We start from the raw sequence: 22,217 nt of genomic DNA on the forward strand, positions 1-22,217 counted from the left end.
ACAGATGGAAATTGAGATGCAAAGGGTGAAATCCTGAATTGCACCCAAGTTGATTAAGAGGCAGATCTTTCCCTGGTGTAAATTGTCATAGCTCTGTTTACTTCCGTTTAAACCAGTTGAGAATCTGCCCCTAAGGCTAAGTATGGAGGTTCAAAAAGCCTGAGGCAGAATCGATTCGGTCTTCACAAGCGTTTCTGAGCTGTGTAGATTGAACTGATAACAAACTGAACTGATGTTCAGTTGTTGGGTGGCCAGGACGGGCAAAAGCCCGCATACTAACGAACTCTGCTTCTGTTTTCACGTCGTGGGGTATTATTAGCAATGGTGACCCACATGCGAATAAGAATTTGAAAACTTTGTGTGACCGTTTAACATTATTAAAACCCCCAAATAATAATTTAGGATATTTTGACTCATGACAATACTGGACGATATTAATCATGAGATTTGGTAAGAAGCTTTGTTCTCAGCATCTCCTTATCAAAATTCTTTATTTACTGGAAGACTTGTTCTGTTGTGGTAATCATTCTCCATTTAGACTTAGTTTTCTTTTTTTTTTTAAAACGAATTTCAAAGTTTTGAGAGTGGATTTAATGCTTGTGAAGGTGAAAAACTAATAGAAATGACCCACGTTAGGTGTAATAGATACTATGTACATTTCTTTTTTACACTTCCGATGAGCGGAGACTTAAAAATATGTACCAGATCATCCACTGTTATTGCCTTCTAACTAGATGTCTTTTAAGATAGGGGGGACCAGAAGGGTTTGGGGGAGACACTGTTTCCTCTAGTGCCCCCTGACATAACAAGGAATAATGGACACAAATTATTGGAGAGTAGGTTTAGATTAGACATCTGCAAGAAGTACTTCACAGTCAGGGCGGCTAAGATCTGGAACCAACTTCCAAAGGAAGTGGTGCTGGCTCCTACCCTGGGGGTCCTTAAGAAGAGGGTTGATGCCTACCACGCTGGACTCATTTGAGTCCAGTTTTTCTCCCGCCGAGGAGGGGGGTCGGACTTGAAGATCTACAAGTTCCCTCCGGCCCGACTGCTGTGATTCTATGAAGAGCGTGATTGGCCTGAGCTTTTTAGCACTTTTGAACTAAAAAGCATTTTAACCCGCAATACATTTCTTAGAGGTTAAGATATCCCTGTTAAACCACCTACATCTTTTTCCTAAACATTTTAAAGGAAATGGCTGACATATTGGTGGCTTGTAATAGATGATTTTTCTATTTTATCAAAACAGTTTTCTCTGCTTTTGTGTTTCAGATGATGTGGCACCCTATTTCAAGACTGAGCCAGGCATGCCCCAGATCCATCTCGAGGGGAACCGTCTTGTCCTCACATGCCTTGCTGAAGGCAGCTGGCCCTTGGAATTTAAATGGTTGCACAATGACAGTGAAATCACCGCCTACTCCAGTGAATACAAGTAAATAGATTTAAAAAAAAAAGAAACTATTGTCTAATTGTAATATTTTGTGATTGCACTTAGGAGAGGTTTGCTCTTAGGCACAGTAGAAGAACTGTATGCTAATGACAACAGGCATTTTCATGGTATAATGAAAGAAGAAAATTGGGACAAAGGCAATAAATGGAATGTGAGACTGTGTGGGCCTGTGTGAAAGCCTTTTGCCTCTTTGCTAAAAAAATGCTTATAATGCATAAAAATCTTGGGTAATGCACAAAATAAAAAAGCTGACATCTTCAAGGATTTCTTCATGGTGATGCTCTTCTAAGGGTGTTTACTTTGAAAGTGGTTATTTTTTCCTGGTAATGGGATTTTTCTATGAAGTAGATACTAATTTAAAGTGAATAGTTTATTGTTTTAGAAGTAAAACAAAAAGCTCTGGATTTCAACATGTATTTTTCATTGCGTTTGTCTATAACTCTGGATACCTTGCTTCTCTATTAGGTAATGAGGTATAATGAGTTAAAAGCAGGGCAGATTTCACTTACTTATGAATGCTCAGCTCTCCTCCTCTATGGAGAACTGAGTTCACTTAGACTGCTTTTATGAATAAGCACATCTCATGTGATTAGGGTGGTAGAAGAGATTTCTTAGCATATAATTCCCACATGTTTTTTTGGTTTTGCGTCTGGGAATATGAAGTTTAATTGTAAAAAAAAAAAAATAATATAGGCGAAACATTGTGCTGTCTGCTGTACAAGCCATATCTATGAAATCAACAGCAGCCACAAAGCCTTAAATACTTGAACAATTGTTTTAGAAGTGAGAGTTAACTTGTCAGGGTGTCCATAAAAAAGCACAGAAACAGGCACCATTTTAAACTATATCTACCATTCTAAGAATGAAGCGATAATACAGCCAATCAAAACTCATCCTACACTGGTTTCCTAGGTAACCAATATATCATTATTAGAGAGAAGGATTCCACACTTCGAAAGGAAACCAAATAAAAATAGGGGTACATTCTACTTTCTACTATTTTTTATACAGTAATATACTGAAAAGAGGAAGTTTTGTGGCTACAAGGTCTATGCTAACCATTTGCTGGAGGTCTGAAGATTGCACCTAGTTCAAACATATTTTCTTATTTCTTTAAAAGTATCTGGAAATTGTCCTTCTCATTTAGAATAAACAAAACAAAAGTAATATATAAGAAGTTTGCTGGTGGAGAATTCTTTCACCTATTTCCATTTCCCTGTTCCTTCATCACTCTCTTTTCTGTAACATCATAGAAATTAGAAATAAGACCCTCTCCTTCAGCAATGCTGCATTGTTCCTTATGAGATCTGCCTTTATCTTTTCCTCCACTTTTTAGATTTTTCTCCATGATACCATATTTACTCAAATTGAAGATGTCCCTGAATTTAAGACAAGCCCCCAATAACTAGATTCTATACATGGAAAATTTACAAATTTGTTATAATTTTCCATGTGTAACATCTAGTTATTGGAGGGTCATCTTAAATCCACCCCTCATCCACAGCTGTGTCAGGGAAAGCAGTGGCAGGGGCCAGGCTGTTGAGAGGGGAAGTAGGAGGGCAGGCAGTGAGGATGCAGTAGGGCATAGGTGGTGAGCAAGACAGTAGGGGGCAGTCTTTGGGGAGCTAGTGGTAGGGGGGGCAGTGGGGCTTGACCCCCCTATACCTTGCCCTGTTGCCTGTCTACCAGCACCACCCCGCCGTCTCTGCTTCCCCCTACTACCTGACCCCAACCCACAGCCTCAGATCCCCCTTTTCCCCATCTCCTCCTTGCAACTCCTTCCACCACTTATTCTTGCTCCAGCTCTAGCAGGGTCTGTCCCCAGTCCAGCCTCGGGCATGGAGCGTGTTTGGTCTGGCCCCAGCTTGGTCCCATAGCAGTAGTGGCAGCATGGTAACTCTCAAGGGAGTTTTTCTCATTCACAGTGTTGGGTTTTTTTGCTGCTTGAGAGAGTGGTTCATTGTGGAATCGATCCAGAGTAGTTCCAGCTGTACTTTGTCTTTTATCTGGAATGCTGCATGCTTGGGGATTCTTTGTAACAAGACTGGAATGCCTGTTTTATAAGAAAGCAAGAAAATGGTAGCCAATATGCACAAAGAGCACAAGTTAACAGGCGATGATTGAATATTGAGCCTGAATCCTTTTGCTTAGCTAATGGTAAGCACTGATTCTTGCACTGAGTAGTTGCTTAGAAATATCACATATATGCATTTTCTTTTGGTTAATGCAGATCCAGACAACTGATGATAACTTAGCATCTATATGTTGTAATGTTATGCATTTAAAAATGCTATGTCAAAATTAATTAGTCCACAAGAGGATCATTTGGGTGCTTTAGGTAATAATTTTACTCGGGGAGAAAATCACAATAGAAGAAAAAGCAAAGGCCTTGCAGTGAATGACCAGAGCTATGATTAGAGTTTAAGATGCTTCCATGCATTTCAGGGTTCGGTTCGTAAGACTGAACTGCTTTTTAGCGTAGTGGAAGAATTGTCGGCTGTTTGAAGAGACCAAAGAGAATGAGATGGTGACCTCTAATGTACATGTAATGGTAGCCAGATACTTCAAGCAGTCTTCTCTCAGGTTTCCAATTCCAATGGGTCTCTTAGGATTCCTTCAGCTAGAAAGATGAAAGGAGATTTGTACAGATCGTTTGAATTTTTAACATGACAGCTACCAGGCTTCATCTACATCTTCCATGGTTTTGAACAGCCACTGAATGTTGACAGAGCTGAAGACTGAGAACTTTTTGTGATCCAAATACTCCAAAATACTCCATCGCCTCATAGCAGTGAGGCTTTTAGATGTTACTATTTGATAGGCTAGCTAGTTTCCTGCTGGGCTGTAGTGTATTCGGCTTCAGACATTATGGAGATTCCTAAGTAAATGTGTGGTATAAAAAAGGCTTTTATCTTGTTGTAAAGCCTCTAAATTCCATGTTTAATCAGAGGCAGGCAATTATATAGGGTGGAGGGCCGCTTAATGAGTTTTGGCGAGCTGTCGAGGGCCACGTGGGTAGCTCTGCCCCTTAATGGACACCTTGCCCCCTTGTTGCCACCTTGGGAAGTCCAACCCCTAACCCCTGACCTTTGCCTCCAGTAGTCCCCCCCCTTGCCCGCTGGAAATACTCCTTTTGGAAGTGGGGTTGCCATCTTAGAACCAGAAAAAAAACCAAATCATACATCAAGTCAGACGCCTACCACCTAACATATTTTAATTTTATTACAAAAAATATTTTTGTCATGATTTGTGTTTGTGGACTGTATACAGAGGTGATTGCATAATAACTCAAAAATAAATTCTTAGTCTTGTATATTGTGTGGGGGTGTCTGTGTATGGTGGGGTGGAGTGTGGTGTGTGTATGTGTGGGGGGGTGTGTATGGTAGGATGTGGGTGTGTATGTGGTGGGGTGTGCCAGGGGGGTTGTGCATATGGAAGGGTTGTACGGGCAGGGTGTGAGGGGAGGGTGGGGTTCCCCTGCACACCCCCCCCGGCTGCCCGTGGTGCAGCAGCAGCAGAAGCTGCGGCGCTCAGGGTGCAGGTGCCCAGCTGGGTGCAGCTTCAGCCAGCGCTGCACGTTGCAGCAAAGAGCACAGCCTCCTCCAGGCCATTTGTATTGCTAGCGCTCCCTGCCGCTCCCACGCAGCCCCTGCATTCTCTGGGCACAGGAGGGAAGCCCCAGGCACTGGAGCTGGCTGACTTCCCTGCCTGGGGCTTCCCTCCCCTTCTGTGCAGCTCTGGTGGGGAAGGCAGCCAGCTTCAGTGCACAGGGCTACCCTCCTGTGCCCAGTGAGTGCAGGGGCTGCACGAGTGGCAGGGAGTGCCGGCGATTACAGGTGGCCTGGAAGAGGTTTTGCTCCTCACTGTGATGTGTGGAGCTGGCCAGAGCTGCACCCTGACCCCTCCCCCCTGCCACCGGCTGTTTCTGTTGCTGCCACCACTTGGTACCACCCAAACTCCAGTCCCATGCTCCCATTCAGCTACAGCCCTGCCTCCGCTGCTTTCCTACCTGCTGCCTGGAGCCAGCAGGAGACTGGGGAAGCAGAGCAGGTTTCCGGGGGCCGCAGCAGTGGCAGCATCAGCCAGAAGCTGTGCTGGTTTGGCTGTGTCCTTTCCCATGGGGGTAGGATCAAGATGCAATAGTTTATGTTTGGGGCTGTGTGTACACATGGGCATTTCATTCCTACCCTCATGGGTGGAAGGGCTGGGTGGGGTGAATTCATTAGGGGGCGGTGTGGGCTAGATGAAAGTGTTTGACAGGCCAGAGCTGGCCCGCGGGCCGTATTTTGCCCACCTCTGCTCTTAATATTGTAGCATAAGTGTTCCTTCTGATGCTTAGAAGTCAAAATAGATGGTGTACCTGGCGTAAAGTTTTAAGTACTTTTTAGAATCAATGGCGCTAATTTCTTCATCTGGGGAAGAGCTTCTTCTGTCTGAAATAGGAAGCCAAGTCTGCATTCTATAGTCTTTTCTTTTTATATCTAAACTGAGATTTCCCATTTCTTCCATTCAGGCTCTGGTAAGAGATGTTTATAAGGGTTTCATTTTTATTTCCTGGGATTCTGTTATGATGATTTTGTCCCTGAAAAGCAATGATTCTTTATCATATAGGAACTGTGAGTTGTGAAATAATTTTCTGGGAATAATTAGCAGAATTCCTTTCCCCTGCAGTCTGTAGTTAATTCCAATATTTTCTCTTCTCTCCCACATAAGAGAATATACTTGCCTCCATAGCAACTTGGATTTCTGCCAGCATTTTCCTATAAAACCAGGTTGCCTTCCACCAGTGAGTTATGTGAGCTGCACCTTGTAGATTGCACCAAGGCATTCCCAGTTTGGGCTTCATTACAACATTAGGATGTATTTTAGGTGGCCTTCCAGAGTCTTTCTCTGAAATAGTTTGTGATTGCTTTACAGCAAGGGTGGGCAAAATATGGCCCACGGGCAGGATCCAGCCTGCCAGCCCATTCCATCCAGCCCACGAGTTCTCTAAAAATGTTAGAAAATTTATTTTTATCTGCCCTTTACTGCCCAACAAAGATGACAGGCAGCCAGTGGCAGCAGGACCCAGCAGGAGCCTGTGGCTGAGCAGCAAGGCGAGCCCAGCTCCATCCAGCCCCCACTCCCCTTCCCTTGCCCCTCCCCCTTCCCCCCAGCCCCAAATGAGAAGCCTCTGTGGCTTCTGGCCTCACTACCCTGGAGTGCCCCCTCCGTCTGAGTGGGAAGTAAGGCAAGTTTGGACGGGGGGGGAAACTGCTGCAGATGTGGGGGGTGGGGGGGAGCATGCGCCACTCAGCTGCTTCTCTTCACCGGTGTTGACCGGCTGGGCCCATCTCGTGCTGAGAGGCATGCGGCAAAGCAGTGGCTGGGCCAGCTTTGCTGTGTGCCACTTGGGATGGGAAGGGACAGGCCCGTCTGGGTCGGCACTGGCGAGGAGAAGCAGCGGCTGAGCCATGTGGTGCTCGGCACCAGCTCAGCCACAGCTTCCCCTCCCCACTGCTGGTCTGGCCAGGCCTGAGAGGCACATGACAGAGCCACGGCTTCTATTTACTTCTGGCCTGTCCCGGCTGGTCTCAAGCAGCACGTGGCTCAGCTGCCGCTGCTTCTTGCCAGTGCTGACTCAGCCTGGCCTTTCGCATCCTGAGCAGCATGCAGGCAAGCAGTGGCTGGGCCAGCTTTGCTGCATGCCTCTTGGGATGGGACAGGCCTGGCCAGGTCAGCACTGGTGAGGAGAAGGGGCGGCTGAGCCGTGTGCTGCTTTCCCGCATCGCTTGGGATGGGTTGTCACCAGAGAGGCAAAGCCATGGCTGGTCCTGTGCTGAGCAGCTTGCGAGGAAGTGGCACATGGCTCAGCTGGCTCGGCTGCCACTACTTCTTACCAGTGCTGACCTGACCTGGCCAGGCCAGGCCCGTCCCGAGCAGCACACAGCAAAGCCCTCCCAACCGCTGCTTCCCTCCATGCTGTTGGGAATGCAACAGGCCCGGCTGAGTCAGTACTAGCAAGAAGAAGCGGCTGCTTGGGACCAGATGGGCCAGGCTGGTGGAGGTAAGCAAACAGCTTTGCACAGCTGTTCCCAGAGCCCGGAGGGCTCCTGCCGCTGTGATTTGGGGGATTCTGCTCCACTCGTGCTGTGCCCAGTGTTAACAGAGGTTGAGCCGGGACCCCTCCAAGCCCAGCATCCTGCCTATGCCAGGCAGCATCCTCTTGTTGGCAGGGCAGTTGCACCCCATCCCATGGAGCTGTGTGGGCCAGGCTGGGCTCCACTTCGGGTGCTCCTGGGAGCCCAGCTGTGGCTCGAGTCTGCGGAGGCCCCCACTCCTCTCCTCCCCCCCCACCTTTCCAACTGTCACCTTCCCAGGGGCCCGGCCAGGCCAGCCTACCTGCAGTGCCTCCCCCTGCGCCTGCTTCTCCCCGTGCCTCTCCCTCTCCCTCCCTCCTTCCCTCTCGTCTTTCTCCCTTCTCTCTCGCTCTCTCTCCCCCCCTCTATTTTCTCTTCCCTCTCTCCCCTCTCCCTGCCCTCTCTCTTCCCTCCCTCTTCTTTCTCCCTTCTCTCTTTTCTCTCTTTCCTCTCTCCTTCTTCCCTCTTCCCTTTCTCCCTCTACCCTCCCTCTTCCCTCTGCTCTCTTCCATCTATGAAGTTTTATTTATTGTCACCAGGTTTAGAATTTTTAGAAAACCTGGTATTTACCATAAAAATTAATGTTTATGATTATTAACTATATTAATACATAGTGCATCCTGCCATATACCCCCTGCCCCAGTTTTGTTGTTTTGCCATGCTGGCACTCTACCTTACAAAGTAGACATTGTGGGTTTTTTGGCACTCCAGCCAAAAAACATTGCCTACCCCTAACATATAGCATGTGACAGTGTAACTTCCAGTTCCAAGGCCCTACTAACCCCTCCCAACTGGAGTATTTCTGGGGGCAAAGGGTAGGGATAAGAGGGCGGGTATTCTGGCCACAAGATGTTGACCAGGGGGCGGGGCAACTGTTGAGGGGTGGGGCCTACCTATGTGGCCCTTGACAGCTCAGCAAAATTCATGAAGTGGACCTCTAGCCAAAATAATTGCCTGCCCCTCTTTTACAGGCAGGAGAGAGGAAATGGCGTGCAGAAACTCTGGAAGGGAGGAGGAAGAAATTATGGGATTGCTACTGTTTGACTTCCATTCTCATAGCTTGCAAAACTGGGGAAGTCCAAACGTGGTGCAGAAAAGGGAGTGGGGGTGGGCTTAACGTGATACTTGAAAGTTCAGCAGATGTGTGGTTTGGTTGGGTTGTTGCTAAGGTTAAGTTTAGGGATTTATACTCTTGATGCTCAGCATCTACGAGCAACTTTTAGGTCTGCCTTCAGTATCAGTGGGTGCATGTGTACTGCAGAACTGCCTAATTAGCTCCACAGTGAAGTCTCTGCATCTACATGTGCAGCCCTATTAGGTTGCAGCAAACTAATAAATACTGCAGTAGTTTAGTCTGTGTAGATGCTGGCTGGGGTGTGCGGGTGTGGAGGCTGCCTGCCAACCAGCCCCACACTGAAGCATCCTCATGCCCCACCACAGCATGTTCAGCTGGGTCAGAGCAACCCTGGGCTGGCAGGCTGACCCTCCCCCCCAACCCAAGCTGCTGCCAGCTGGGGCTGCTTTGGCCTCACTCAGGGTGCTGAGTTCCTGGATGTATGTGTAAATGCGGTGCCTGAGAACAATAAACACTGGCGTGATGTATGCTACAGTGTGTTGCTTTGCATTAGCATGTGTAGATGCACCCAGTGAGAGGTAGATAGCCATGTTAGTCTAATATCAGGCAGAAGGAAGGGCATAGTGGCATCTTTATAGCTTAATTCAGACGGGTGCTATGACAAAGGATATTAATGACAAAGCCACCTGTTGCTTATGAAAGCTTATGCCTCTCTCGGTTAATATATAGGGTGCCACTCTGCCTGCCTTCAGTATCAGCGTTGATGCGATCCAGATGGAAGTGGGATCACTTCTAACTTAACAGCTGGTATTTCACAAATCTATTCAAGGTTGTAAATTACTTGTATTATGGTGGGCTGGTATCTTAAAACTAATTGTACATACATTATAGACAATGTTTATACATTTTTAAAAATGGAGATTTTTTTGGTAATACTTTTCAAAAGGAAACATCTAATAGGATGATGAATCATAGCTGGGAGCCGGTGCATCACTTGCAGTCAGGGCTGCTCTTTTGATTGACAGGAATAAAGTCTACTGCAGTGTATTATCAACAGGGAAGCTGATTGAAGGATCCAAAACCAGCCAGTTACTTGTAGGATACTGAGGTGCTTAGGAGGAGGACAGGCCTAGCTACAAAAGCAGGACCCAGGGTCTCTGCGGGATTAGACAAGGCAAAGAGCAGGTGTTGAGCTTTAGAGATCTCAGGGAGAATGAGAGACTTCTGCATGCTGCTTCTGAAAGAAATCGGAATAAAATCGTGGTTGATGTGCGACTGAAACAAAGTTCAGACCGCCATGGTGATTAGTATTCAGATTTGCGCGCGTCCCTAATAAACTCACCAGATAACAAAATGATCATTTTACCATTTACTCATCTTGTAATATAAATTTAGATCTGTGTACAATAACATTTCAGGATGTGTTGCAAACATATCTATACACATACAGTACCTGATTTCCTATCTTTGTACTTAATTTAGTCAAATGAACTTCAGGTCATGATGGCAAGGCATATTTATTTTATTTAGCATTTGTTTAACTGTTCTTGTTTTCACATTTAATTAAAGTACATACCTGCTACAATGATATCAGCACTCAAAGCTGGGAAAATATTAGCTAATAATAATTACAATAACATTTACATAAAATGTTAATTTGAATATTGCAGTGCTGTTATTAATTTTGAATTATTCTCCACAGCCCAAGATAAGGCTTTTGACCTTGTATGCACTGAAAACGTTGAGCATGCACATATTTTCCCAGAAAGGATTCTTTGCCATACATACATTAGAATGAATATAATACAAGGCAGAACACACCTAGATCTAAAGATTTTGGCTGTAGGTTTTAAACTTTGAAATTGCTGTAACAGGTATTAGACTTCCTTTAGGTAAACTCCTGTTCAAATAAATGAATTTTTTTAGGTACCTGGGAACAGCTGCAAACTGAATCATTGATCGGAAATTAGCTGTAACTGATGTTATTCACATATTTTGGCTGAAGTAAAGACTACACTGTAACGTGTTTAAAATATTCCTGTGCTGCTTATAACAAACACACTCAGTGAATAAAGAATGAACTGGAATCTTTGCACAGGATTGCCTTGACACTGGTGACCCTGAATGAATACCTGGCATTATCTAGGGGAGAGAGCTTTTTGTTATTCAAAGATGCTAATTCTATATGCACAGCATGGTTTTTGGAGTGACTTTGCATACACTAGCTTGTCTTAAATATTTATAGATAAACCTCATAACTTCTTTGTGGCCTGAGATAGACACGTCACAATGAAAAACAAGTCAATATTATCCGGCTGAAGGAAGAATATTGGATAGTGAGTAGTAGTCTACCTCAACAGTTTCTGACTTCATGCTGGTGCTTTTTCTTTCTTTCTTTCTTTATCTGTTCATTCATGTTAATGCTCGTTAAAAAGAACTAGAAACCTCAGACCCCTCTGTAGTTGCCCTGTCCCATATTTGGTGATCTTGGAGATTGAATCCTATTTAGCTTAAAAGAAACAGCCTGATGGCAATGTATCCACTTAACAGCTTCACAGGTTTTTATATTTATTGTTGGGATCCTGCAGGATAGTTTACATTCACTTTATATCAAAATATCTCGAATAGGATGTGTATAATGTACTCTCTATGTAGTCTGAATAGATAATACTGACCTCAGTAACTTTTCTTGTAAAGCTTTCTTGTTTTTAACTTGTTGCCTTGTAACACTATCTTTGGGCGTTTTTACATTTGTTGCCTTGTAACACTATCTTTGGGCGTTTTTACACATGCTCCAGGAGTGGGTGGGGGCCCTTTAATTAGAGCGGCCCTTGGAGTGTCTCTTATATCAGCTCATCAAACGACCTTTAGTTAAAGTGCCCCTGCCAGCATTTTGAAGCGCAGGGAGGCTGATACACAAGACACAGTGGCTGGCTGGAGCAGCGTGGTAATTACTCGATTAATCGAGTCTGCTGCAACATACTGTAATCATACTATCGAAGCAGCCTCCCAGCTCATGTACAGGCACCCTTTGTGACTAGAGTTATTAAGAGGCTTTCCCTAATAGGCCGACTTTTAACTTGGATATTATATTAAAAGTGGGAATTGGGAAAAAAGAAGAGGTGAAGGTTTAAACTCAACTTCCGCTTGCAGCTCTGCTGAGAACTTTGGTCAAGTGTTTGACCTTGAATGTCAAGGAATCTTAATCAGTCTAGCCAAGTAGACCTTCATATTCCTGAATCAAAGACTTATGTTATAGATTTTTTTGGTACATGGCACTATCTGTCTTGTAGTGGAAACCTTCTAGACTGCTAGTCTCTACTTGGCTGTACTTTCAAGGCAAATAAACTATCCATTTTTCTAAATTACTCGCACAGATCCATAGAAACTTCTAAGTGCCCCCCTGGCATTTGGACACTGGAAATGTCCTCTGTCTTGTTAGTTAGAATGCATGCAGAATGAAGGGAAAATCATTTCTTGATCACAGTAAAAAATAACGTGGTTTTCACTGTTGGTATGAATATATATGTAGTCCACAGAAAACTTTCACCTCCTGATTTTTAAAGAAGAATGATTTTTCTCTCTTTTTCTCCTGTAACATGGAAGGCAGAATTGGCTGGGTAAAAGTCATACTTAAATCCTGGGTTTTGGATTTTAATCAGGCTTGTTTAAATTTTTAACAAATTTTAAAAATATGTATTTATTTTGAAAAATGTACATGTTGTTAATTCTTTGTATTATTCCCATTCAGTAGCCTTAAATCAGTTAAGAAAATGTTTTATATTTTTTTTCTTTAATTCTTTCCTTGTTTTGGGCAGAATTTTAGATGTTACCTTTAAAAAATATTCCGTCTCAGTAACAATGTTATTGCAAGAACAACACAAACTTGAATACAAGGTGGATAGTCTGTGCTGTATTTTCAGCCAGCGTGACATTCTAGTTATTACACATATTTTGTGTAATAACATTCTTCCTTATTCCCTGTTTTATTGTGCCGTTACTTGCATGAATGTTTGGCCAGGTTACTTAAGATGTGATTAACTGATTAATCACTTTTTAAGTGTAACATCTGCCAGGGGCCTGAATAATTTTAATTGTTAATACTGAAGCAATTTTGTTTTGACACTACAAGGATTTTATACCATTAGGAGAGAAATGTAACAGTTCTAGCTTCTAGGTGCTGCAAACACTTACACACACACTTAACCTTAAGTATATGAGATAGTATCATTTTAGTAAATGGGACTCGTCATGAGAATGAATATAAATTTCTCCTCAAGTTTTTGCAGAATCAGGGACTTTATTTTGAGTAATTTTAGTTTTGCAGTTAGCAGTTTAGGAAAATTCAGACAAAATCCTTGTCAGTGGTGACATTGAAAACTAGCATTTATCATTTAGTTCACCATAAATTTAAATTTATATTGCATTGATTTGCATGTAAGTGTGACAAAGGCTTATACCATTTCGAGCACCTTGTCTTAAATTTCTTTGCCATACTTTGCCAATTAAATGGAACTTTTAGATTCAAATGGTGTTTATGTTGATGCTTAAGTACAAGATGTTTTTTTCCCCTCTCGTGTTAAGGTACTTGCTGTTTTCTGAAATGTCAAGATATCTAGATAATGGGTATGTTATTTGTGTGTGCCTGGATAAAAATATTTTCCGTTTATTGTGAGGCGGGGATTTTTGTGGGTGATATATTTTCTTGGACCACTTCACCCTGCCTCAGACCTGGTTGCCTGGTACCCAAAATCTCAACTCTCTCCTTCCCAACTATACAGGTGGTCTGATAAAAGATACCATGCACCCAAATCCTTGCCTCTTATATTTTTTCTGGACTTATCACCACTGCAAAATTGCTAACACTACCACGACATATTTGAATTTCTTTTAATTCTCTTAGGTTTTTGGGAAACTCCAAGAGCGAATGATAAGATACATGGCTTTGTTTTGTATGAAGAGCTAGCTATAGTAGGCAGAGGCTGCTATGTTCAGTGGGTCAGGTTGGGAATGCTCTAAGACTATTGATGTTGTAAATTGGCAAAACTAGGTTACTAATGGGATGTGTAGCAACACCTAGATAACGCATGCTTTCACTACCCGGTAGAACGTCCTGTTATCCTTCCAAGTTTTCTTGGAGATGAAGAAGAGTGAATTACATACATTTGCCTTTTTCTTCACCTGGCTCCAACATATTTCTACTGCTAGAAGATTCTTTATTGCTTGAGGCACTGCTGTCTGTATTCAGTGCTCTTTGAGAAGGTTTTCTGTAATGAGGTCTTGACATGGCAATAAAGAAAATCGGACTCTGAGCAAATGACCATGACTTGTACCTAAATTTGAAGACCACCTTTGAAGGCTGATTTATACTTACATATATGAATGTTTTCAGGAACACTAAAAGAAGGGGTTCAATTGATTTCTGTCCTGTTACTATTAAGGTCTCAGACTGCTACAAATAACATTTGAATCTACATTTCCCTTCTTCCAGTCTGCATTGGTTTTGGGTTTTTTATTCTAGCAGAGAAAGGGTGTGAGGAAAAGACCTATTTCTGGTAGTTGGAAACCTTTCCAGGACATTCTTCCAGAGGAGTCTGGTCAGCTATTTTTGTAGATCAAGATATGAGCAATAGAATTTGGTAGGCCTGCACTACTTCCTGTGTTCAAGAGTTGCTTTGCTGACTCCTCGAGGTGCCCTGCAGCAAATTTTAAAAACTTGGGTTTTTTGCTTTTAAGGCCCTACATCACAAATGCAGCAAGCATCGCTTCCCCAGTCTGTTTAGCACTCTTTCTCCTCCCCAAACACTGCCAAACCACCAGTTGAACCAACCTGGTCCCCCTTTCATCTTCTCCTGTAAAAGTCTTTGTCATCTTCCATGCTTCCTCTTTCTCTCCGATCACCATTGCAAAACATTTTTTCAACCCTCCATCTGTGCCTCATTCAGGATGCATTCTGCTACAGCATTCTCTACAAAAAGATTGTTTGTTCAACGCAACCTCACAAACAAAAAGCATATTGAACCAGCATGATGTGTGTGTATTTTTAAACTGAGTGATAGGGTAATCATCTCTGTAATCTCCCTCTTTAATCTCTCCTTCACTTACTTGTCAAGCCCATCATCCTGACTGTAAGCTTTTGAGCTGGAGTTTCTTGCTATACAGTATAGGGAACAATTATAATTTCATTATCTTGTACCCTAGCATGTATTGTGAAAGCATTGAGATCTGCAGTCAATTTGAGCACAATGGAGCTGGGTGCCATACCAACATATAATGACTGGCAATCCCTGTTCCAAATAATGAATAAACTAAAGGCAAGGCAGACAAAGTAGATGAGCCGAGGAAGCACGTTGGCCTCGGAAAAATGGAGTAATACTATTTTATTGCATTCATAAATATTTAACTAGCAATAATAATTATGGCCAACACAGCATTCAAGCCAAATATAACATTTACTGAAAACTGAAAGTGTCTGAGTTCATATTTTAAACATTTTCCAGTTTGACTAAATCTTTTCGAAAGTGGTGTTCTTCATTAACCACTTCAGCCAGTACTGTTGGGTTGCACGGTTGAAATGACAGTATTCTTCTTCGGTGCTAATGACTAGAACCTATATTGGGGATGGGAAAGGGATATCTGAGGCTGACCTATTTCTTTAGACCCTTCAAGTTTGTACCTTCTTGAACAGTGGATCTGTCAAAGAAAATGATACATCCTGTCCTTATAAAAGCAGATTTACTAGGTCTCTTTAAACTGTGCTTACAGCGCACTGGAGAGTAGCATCCTTCAAAAACAAAGGAAACCAACACTCTCCTTTATAGCTTATTGCATTTAGGTTTTTTGTTCCTTTCTGGAATACTTGGTAGATAAATAGGACTGGAAAGCAGATGAGGTCTTAACTGCGCTTTTGCCTCTAGACCAATACGGCTACAACCTGGCTATGTTAGGTTACAAAACCTATACAAGCTCCCTGATACAGCACAATTGCTCCTAGTCCAGGGGTGGGCAAAATGCGCCCCACGGGGTGGATGCGACCCGCCAGGCCATTCTATCCAGCCTGCGGGGCCCCTAAAATATTTAGAAAATTGATATTTATCTGCCCGTGGCTGCCTGTCATGCGGCCCTTGATGGCCTGCCTAAACTCAATAAGTGGCCTCCACCCGTAATAATTACCTGGCCCTGTCCTAGTGTGAGCAGATATCTGCACTGTTTTCACAAATGGGGATGCAAAGCTGTTATGGTAGGTTGGCCATGCCTGAAAATGTTTACCTGTTTGTCTTGCTTGTACGTAGCTAGACAGTAGACTCAAAGCAAGAAGCTATCCCTTCAGTGCATTTATGGTGTATAGGAATTTCAGTGTAGGTAGCCTCTTTTTGGAAAACCTTTCTCCGGACGACAGATAAACATGCTGAGGGAGTTTCCCTGATGAAACATAAATAAGTCTGAGAAAGGGAAATCAAAGTAACACTTATCAACTGCATCTGTTTTATCAGGCTAGCAGTAAATGAACCTCTGCAGTTCTAGCTTAGTGCAGATGAATACCAAGGAAACAGGCAGTTTAATTTTGGCTCCATTTAAAACAAAGAAACATCTTAATATTGGCCAAGTAGAAGAGGACAACATTTTGAAGGAAATAAAAGAAGTGTGTAAAAACTGTAAAGTATAAAGAAAAACGAACTATAAAAGTGATGTGTCGATTATTTGGTAGTTTATGGTATTTTATTTTAATCACCTTCATGGGCTGGTGGGGGGGTGGTAATGATAGAAGGAAGGAATCCTATTTTCTCACCAACACTTGTTGATTGTAATCCACTGGTCTTAGGTTGTCTGACTTCTGCACTAATGTATATTTGACAGTAATTACGCTACAGTTATCATAACTGGTGGCTTGATTCTTCATTTATCATTTAAATAAATGAGACTTCTCCCACCCTCCTCATACCATCTGATTTTCATAGCATCAGATTCTGTTCACGGATTAATTTGTGCATGTGTGTGTAGAACCTTTTCTTCGAGTGGAATAAAATATGGAAGATTAAAATTCAGCGGTATTATTTTCCCTTATCTTTTCATAAAGGGTTTCATTAATCCTGCCATAAGATCTCCAGAAGGTGACCGGAGGGAATATGTACTTTGATTAATATTTGTTTAATGCAGGATTATCTATATTACTCAGATGTTTTATTCACATTAAAACTGTGCCTATCAGCTCATTTTCAGGTTGACTAATCGGATATAGTTGAATGAAGAAGATGAACAATTAGTAGACTAAGTGACTTTTAAAGTGTGCTGAGGGGCAGAAAAATACAATATACAATGCACCTTGTCTTTCCTAATACTCTTATGACTTAAGATGGTCAGACAGTGTAGTAGATGATGCTTTCCATGGCAGAGTTTTAATTTTGCTGGAAAGCCTCCCCAATGCCAACATTTAGATTTCTTTTTTATTACATCACCTCTGGGCAAAATATTAGATTTTTCTTGCCTTATGGATGAAGGTAAATTGAGTTGAGGGAAACATTTAAGTCAATATTTCCAGGCAAAATGTGGAATCTAATTAGTCTCATCATACTTGGAGCTTATTGCTGAAAGTTTTTTGGCATGTAATTCAAATATTTTATTTGTGGATATAGTACAGGATCTCGTGGAGCCTGAGCTCATAGACGAAATGAGAGTGCAAGTAATTTTCATCCAGCCTTGTTCATTGGAAAAAGATGAACAAGCTGTAGGTGAAGCAGCTTGTTCAGTGTTAAAGGATGAGAAAACACAATGCAAAATTTAGAAGCAGTTGGACCCCTTTTTCTTTTGGAGTGACTTGCTTTTGGAAACTGATAGTAGCATTGACAACCATAACACAGGATATTGCGTAACTCTGCCTTTCTCTTTGTGTCTCACAGGTACCTTATCCCAGCCTTGCAGAGGTCTGATGCTGGGTTTTATCAGTGTGTTGTGCGAAACAGGATGGGAGCACTCTTGCAAAGAAAATCTGAAGTCCAAGTGGCATGTATGTGTGAAGAGACATTATCTTGTCATTTATTGGCAAACCATTTAATTTCTTGTATGTAGTTACCACAGAATAATAGTAAAAATTGTCATATATATATATATAAGAGGTATATATATATAAGAGGTATTTTAAAATACCATAATGCAAGAAGTTTTGTGTTGTCTGGTCATCTGAGAGAGAAGTTCAAACACACATTGAACTACACATACTGAGACTATTTCCTATGTTTTACCTTGTAAGCCCAATGGAGGGCCAGTTATCAGGCTGGTTTCTTCCTCATGTAGAACTGGTGGATATAATGAGACTGGGAGAGGCGAGGTCCTCTTAGAGCAGTCTGAGGGGAGAGACAATGTTTTGGAGCTGTACTATAGCGAAAAGGTCCCTGGAAAGAAACAATGTCACAAAGTATGGAAGGGGGTAATGGAAGGAGTTTACAGATTCAAGTCACTCATAGCTGGGATTTCAGCATATTAGAGTTAATTAAGAAACAAACTTTGACCATCTGGCATGTAACAAAATAGAAATCCATGAGGAGACCCAGAAGACCTGATAGTACCTTTGTGATTGTGGCCAGCAAAGAGATGGCGCGTACACACACACATGTGCATGCATCCTCCCCCCCCCTTCATATCACTCCTTCTGCCGCAGAATCCCTGCCCCTGTCCTAAAGACTGATGCGGAGCCATCTCCCAGCCTGCTCTGCCATTACTCCCCAGCTCTTTGCAGAACATAGTTTGAAAGCCACTATTCTACACAATTTACAGTGGTGGTCTCCAACCTTTTTAAGTAGGAGATCACCTCTGGCATTTAAAAACAACCCAAGATCTACCATGCACTGCCACCCTGCCCCCTGTCCAGCAGGTAGGTCTATGGGGAGGGAAAGGGGGGCAGATCAAGGCAGAGGGAGAAAAAATGATTTGGGGCCATGCCTCCCCAGCAGGTAAGTCCCACCTGGCTGGGGCCTCACTCAACATATCCCTGCTCCTGCCTCTGCAGCACTGTCCCTCACCATGGGGGCCTCGATTTAGCCCCACCCCTCCCCTCCCCTCCCCTCCCCCACAGACTGACCTGCTGTGCTGGGGTGTGTGCGTGCATGCACATGGGCACTCAGCCCCCCACCCCAGCCTCGGATTGACTCTTAAGAGGCTCCAAGATCTACTGTAAGAGGGTCTGAGATCTGCCACTGGTTGATGACCACTAATTTACAAAAGTGACATTTATTCCAGAATACAATTTACAATTCCAGTCACAGATTTATATTTTTTAAATTCTGAACTATATTCAAAGTCCACTTTCCTTCTGGCAAACTGGATGTAACCAGGGGAGCTCCTCATTATCTCCAGGGGAATAGATCGGAGTTGGCCTAATTTCTAGCCCCGAGACTGAAACAAAATGTTTCTACCTGATAAGTCTCTCTTTCCATTTTCCCAACCTAAAACATGGGAATAGCAGGCACGTGTCATATTCTTTAATGGCAACAAAAGGGCAGGGGGAGACGACCTGGAGACAGCAACTGGGCATTAGAATAACTCCATATCGTTCCTTGAATTTATCAGTGGCCTATGGCATAAGAGGCAGGGAGCTGTTGGGAAGAGAGAGAAAGAAAATACCCAAAGGAGAGTAGAGGTGTGATGTTCCAGTTCATCACTCTTGCAATACAAAATTAATTGGTTGGTTCACAGCCAAAACTTCGCTAACCAAACTCTGAGATTAAGTTCCTGAACACCACTGTGAACCAAATCCTGCAGGCCTTGCACATCTGTAGTTCAGAACTGTGAAGCCTGTCAGAATTGACCTCTAATTTGATATATGACTTTCACTTGGAAACGTTAGTTTATTTGTCTCAAATATTAGTGATGAGTTACCAGACTTTTTATGAGATGACTGCGGTCTTTAAATCGCTGTGTATTATCGCTTTTCATTTCTTTGGTTAACACCTAGAAAATGTAATTTAGATGAAACTGAAAATATTTTGAAAGATTTAGACACCAGTCAGTACTTTACTCTTTAAAAAGTACATCCAAAGTGCATGCTTTGGGATAATATCAGCTTCTGACTACATCTCCTATCCCTCCCTCACATATTTGAAAATGTAGCGATTTAGTGTATAAAACAATGGCATTATTTTGAAGTAAATAATTTATAACCAAATGAGCAGTAAATCCACTGTTACAAAACAGTGAATTCCCAAATTTAGACCTATCGCTAGCAGGAAAGCTTGCATCTTAAAGGGACAGAATAAGTGCTGTTCATATAAATTAGATTAGGGCTGTCTCCATCGACAGTCTTGCAAGATGTAATGTTCTGAATTTGTAGCCAACTGGCATCTAATAAGGTGTAAAACATACTATTTTTCAAGAACATTAATAACAAAAAGCAAGTAATTACTTTTAATTTAATTGTTCTAACTGAATGTCCCCTGATAGCTATATAGGAAGCACAAACATGTCAGCAACAGTTTAAAAAAAAAAAAGAGGTTTGGGAAAATCATTGTGATTCATAATTGAATTCTCTGTAAGGTATGGTAATAAAAATTTTAATTCATCTGTAGTATTGATCTAGCCTCCATTATATACAAGGAAACTTTTTAAAGCCAATATCCATAACAAGAATTTAACTTCAGATAAATAAGCACTAATCTGGAAATAAAGTATCCAGGTTTACACTTACTTCATACAGGTTAATATGCCATGCAATGTATTTAAAACCATGTCAAATACCAAGGGCAGGACTTGTGTACCTTGGGGAGACTTTATGACTTTTGCCAAAATTTAATCTTCAATTCTAATTACTTTTTGTTTAAAGCATAAAAAATGTGCTTTGGTTTACTACAGTAGAGCACCTCAACTTTTTTTTGGCATTTTACTTTTGTATCAGTATTGCAGTAGAAAAACTTTTTCAGTTCAAGTTAAGTTATAAATGAATGGGGATAGATGTTGAGTAATTTTTAGGTACAAAATTAGCTTAAAATTAGCTTAAAATTTCCTGAAGTGTGAAGGTTAGACTAATCACATGATGGCGAGGTTAATTAGAACTATGTATATAGCTCAAAACTTCTTTTCAAGTAGATGATCTGATTACAGTTCTAAACAAAAATTTGGAGAAAGAAGAAAACTAAAGTGCTGATTATCTCCAAATAAATGACTTGGAAATTGCAAAGATGATTAAGGCCCATTTAAAAATAACAAGCATTTTCAGTTCTTGCTGTCATTTTGTCTTTTCTCTCCTCCATGCATCCCATCTAGCTCCAGAAAAGGTTCATAGGACATCCCTTGCCCTGGCGAGATGGAAATTCAACGTGAGGAAGCCAAAACAGTTTCTTATGCATCAACTTGTTAATTTTAAAGCAGATCTAAAATGTATATAGGTTATTGGAGGGCAGCAGAGTAAGAACTTGTAGCCCTGACCAAGGATTGATGTAAGAGACAAAAGACAGAACAGGAGCAAGAATTTAAAAAAGCCCAGTGTTTTGTAAATGGTTTCCATTCCTTCCTCTGCCCTTTAGTCCTTGACTAGAAAATGAAAAACTACTTCCAGACACCATGACAGAGGATGTTGCTGTGTTAGTCTTGATTAGAAACTAGTCTAGTAATCCTGATTTGCATTCTTTAAACATACGAATGGGCTGTTCAGATGTAGGAATGGCACCAGGAAATCCACGTCTACTGAAATCACTGCAGCCTTGATCCTGCTCTTGCATTCTTGTGGGCAAAATGACCCTACCACCAAGATCTGATTCCCTGTATGGGTGAGGATAGGCCAGTGAGGACCTCCCATTTTGGCAGGTGTGCCACAAATTAGCCCTACACCCTCCCCAACTGCCACTGCTTCCCTTCCCCTACCCGACCTGCTGCTTGCTTTCTGCCCCCTGCCCTATTTGCTGCTGTGCTGCCTGTTCCCTCCTTGATCTGCTGCATGCCACATACACAAGCCGCCCATGCAACTTGTGGCACATGTGCCACAGGTTGGCTATCCCTGGGATAGACCATGGCACAACAATGTCTGTGGGTGTACTGAGAGAGAAACAGGAAAGAGCACAAAAGTAGCAGGGTCAGAAAGAAACATTTTGGCTAAGTACAGACTGTCAAAAAGCCCGAGGTGGAATCAGTACAATTTTTGGAGGTTTCTCTAAGCTGCATAGATTGGACCATTAGCAAACTGAACTCATATTCACTGTTTGGCTGGGGACAGCAGGCAGAAGTCTGCAGTGGTGAGGCAGGGGACACTCCCACACATTTCCCAACCTACTGCAGGGGCTGTCTCTGATTGGCTGCCCAGCACATGTCCCCAACCCCCTGCTGTCAGCCAAAGGAAGGGAGGAGAGGGCATCTGTTCCCAGTTTCAGAGCAGGGAGGAAAGGGGAGAGTTGGGGAAATGGTTCCCTGAGCTATGGTCTGCCCAGATGAAAGGAGCCTTGCACCCCAGGGGTTTCTCCTCTGCTGGGCCAGCTGGGTGCACAGCCCCAGCTAGCCCAGCACCTGTGGGACGGGGGGAGTGGAGGGAACTGAGTCCCTGCCCCAGGCTTCCTCTGAGCTGGGGTGTGCCATCCGTGGGGAGCCAGCATGG

General features: G+C 42.7%; 1 protein-coding gene across 2 annotated transcripts in view; it reads left to right on the forward strand.

Moving 5' to 3' along the window:
- Window positions 1-22,217, forward strand: part of SDK1 (sidekick cell adhesion molecule 1) — a 671,164-nt gene that overhangs the window by 250,797 nt on the left and 398,150 nt on the right. For both annotated transcript variants that reach the window (XM_090023696.1, XM_090023697.1), the window contains exons 2-3: window positions 1,273-1,432; window positions 17,542-17,648. In XM_090023696.1, the coding sequence (XP_089879822.1) occupies window positions 1,273-1,432; window positions 17,542-17,648 (267 nt within the window). The remainder of the gene's footprint in view (window positions 1-1,272; window positions 1,433-17,541; window positions 17,649-22,217) is intronic.

This window comes from Crocodylus siamensis, chromosome 12 (genome assembly GCF_052110815.1).
Source record: "Crocodylus siamensis isolate JL-2025a chromosome 12, ASM5211081v1, whole genome shotgun sequence".
NCBI lineage: Eukaryota > Metazoa > Chordata > Crocodylia > Crocodylidae > Crocodylus > Crocodylus siamensis.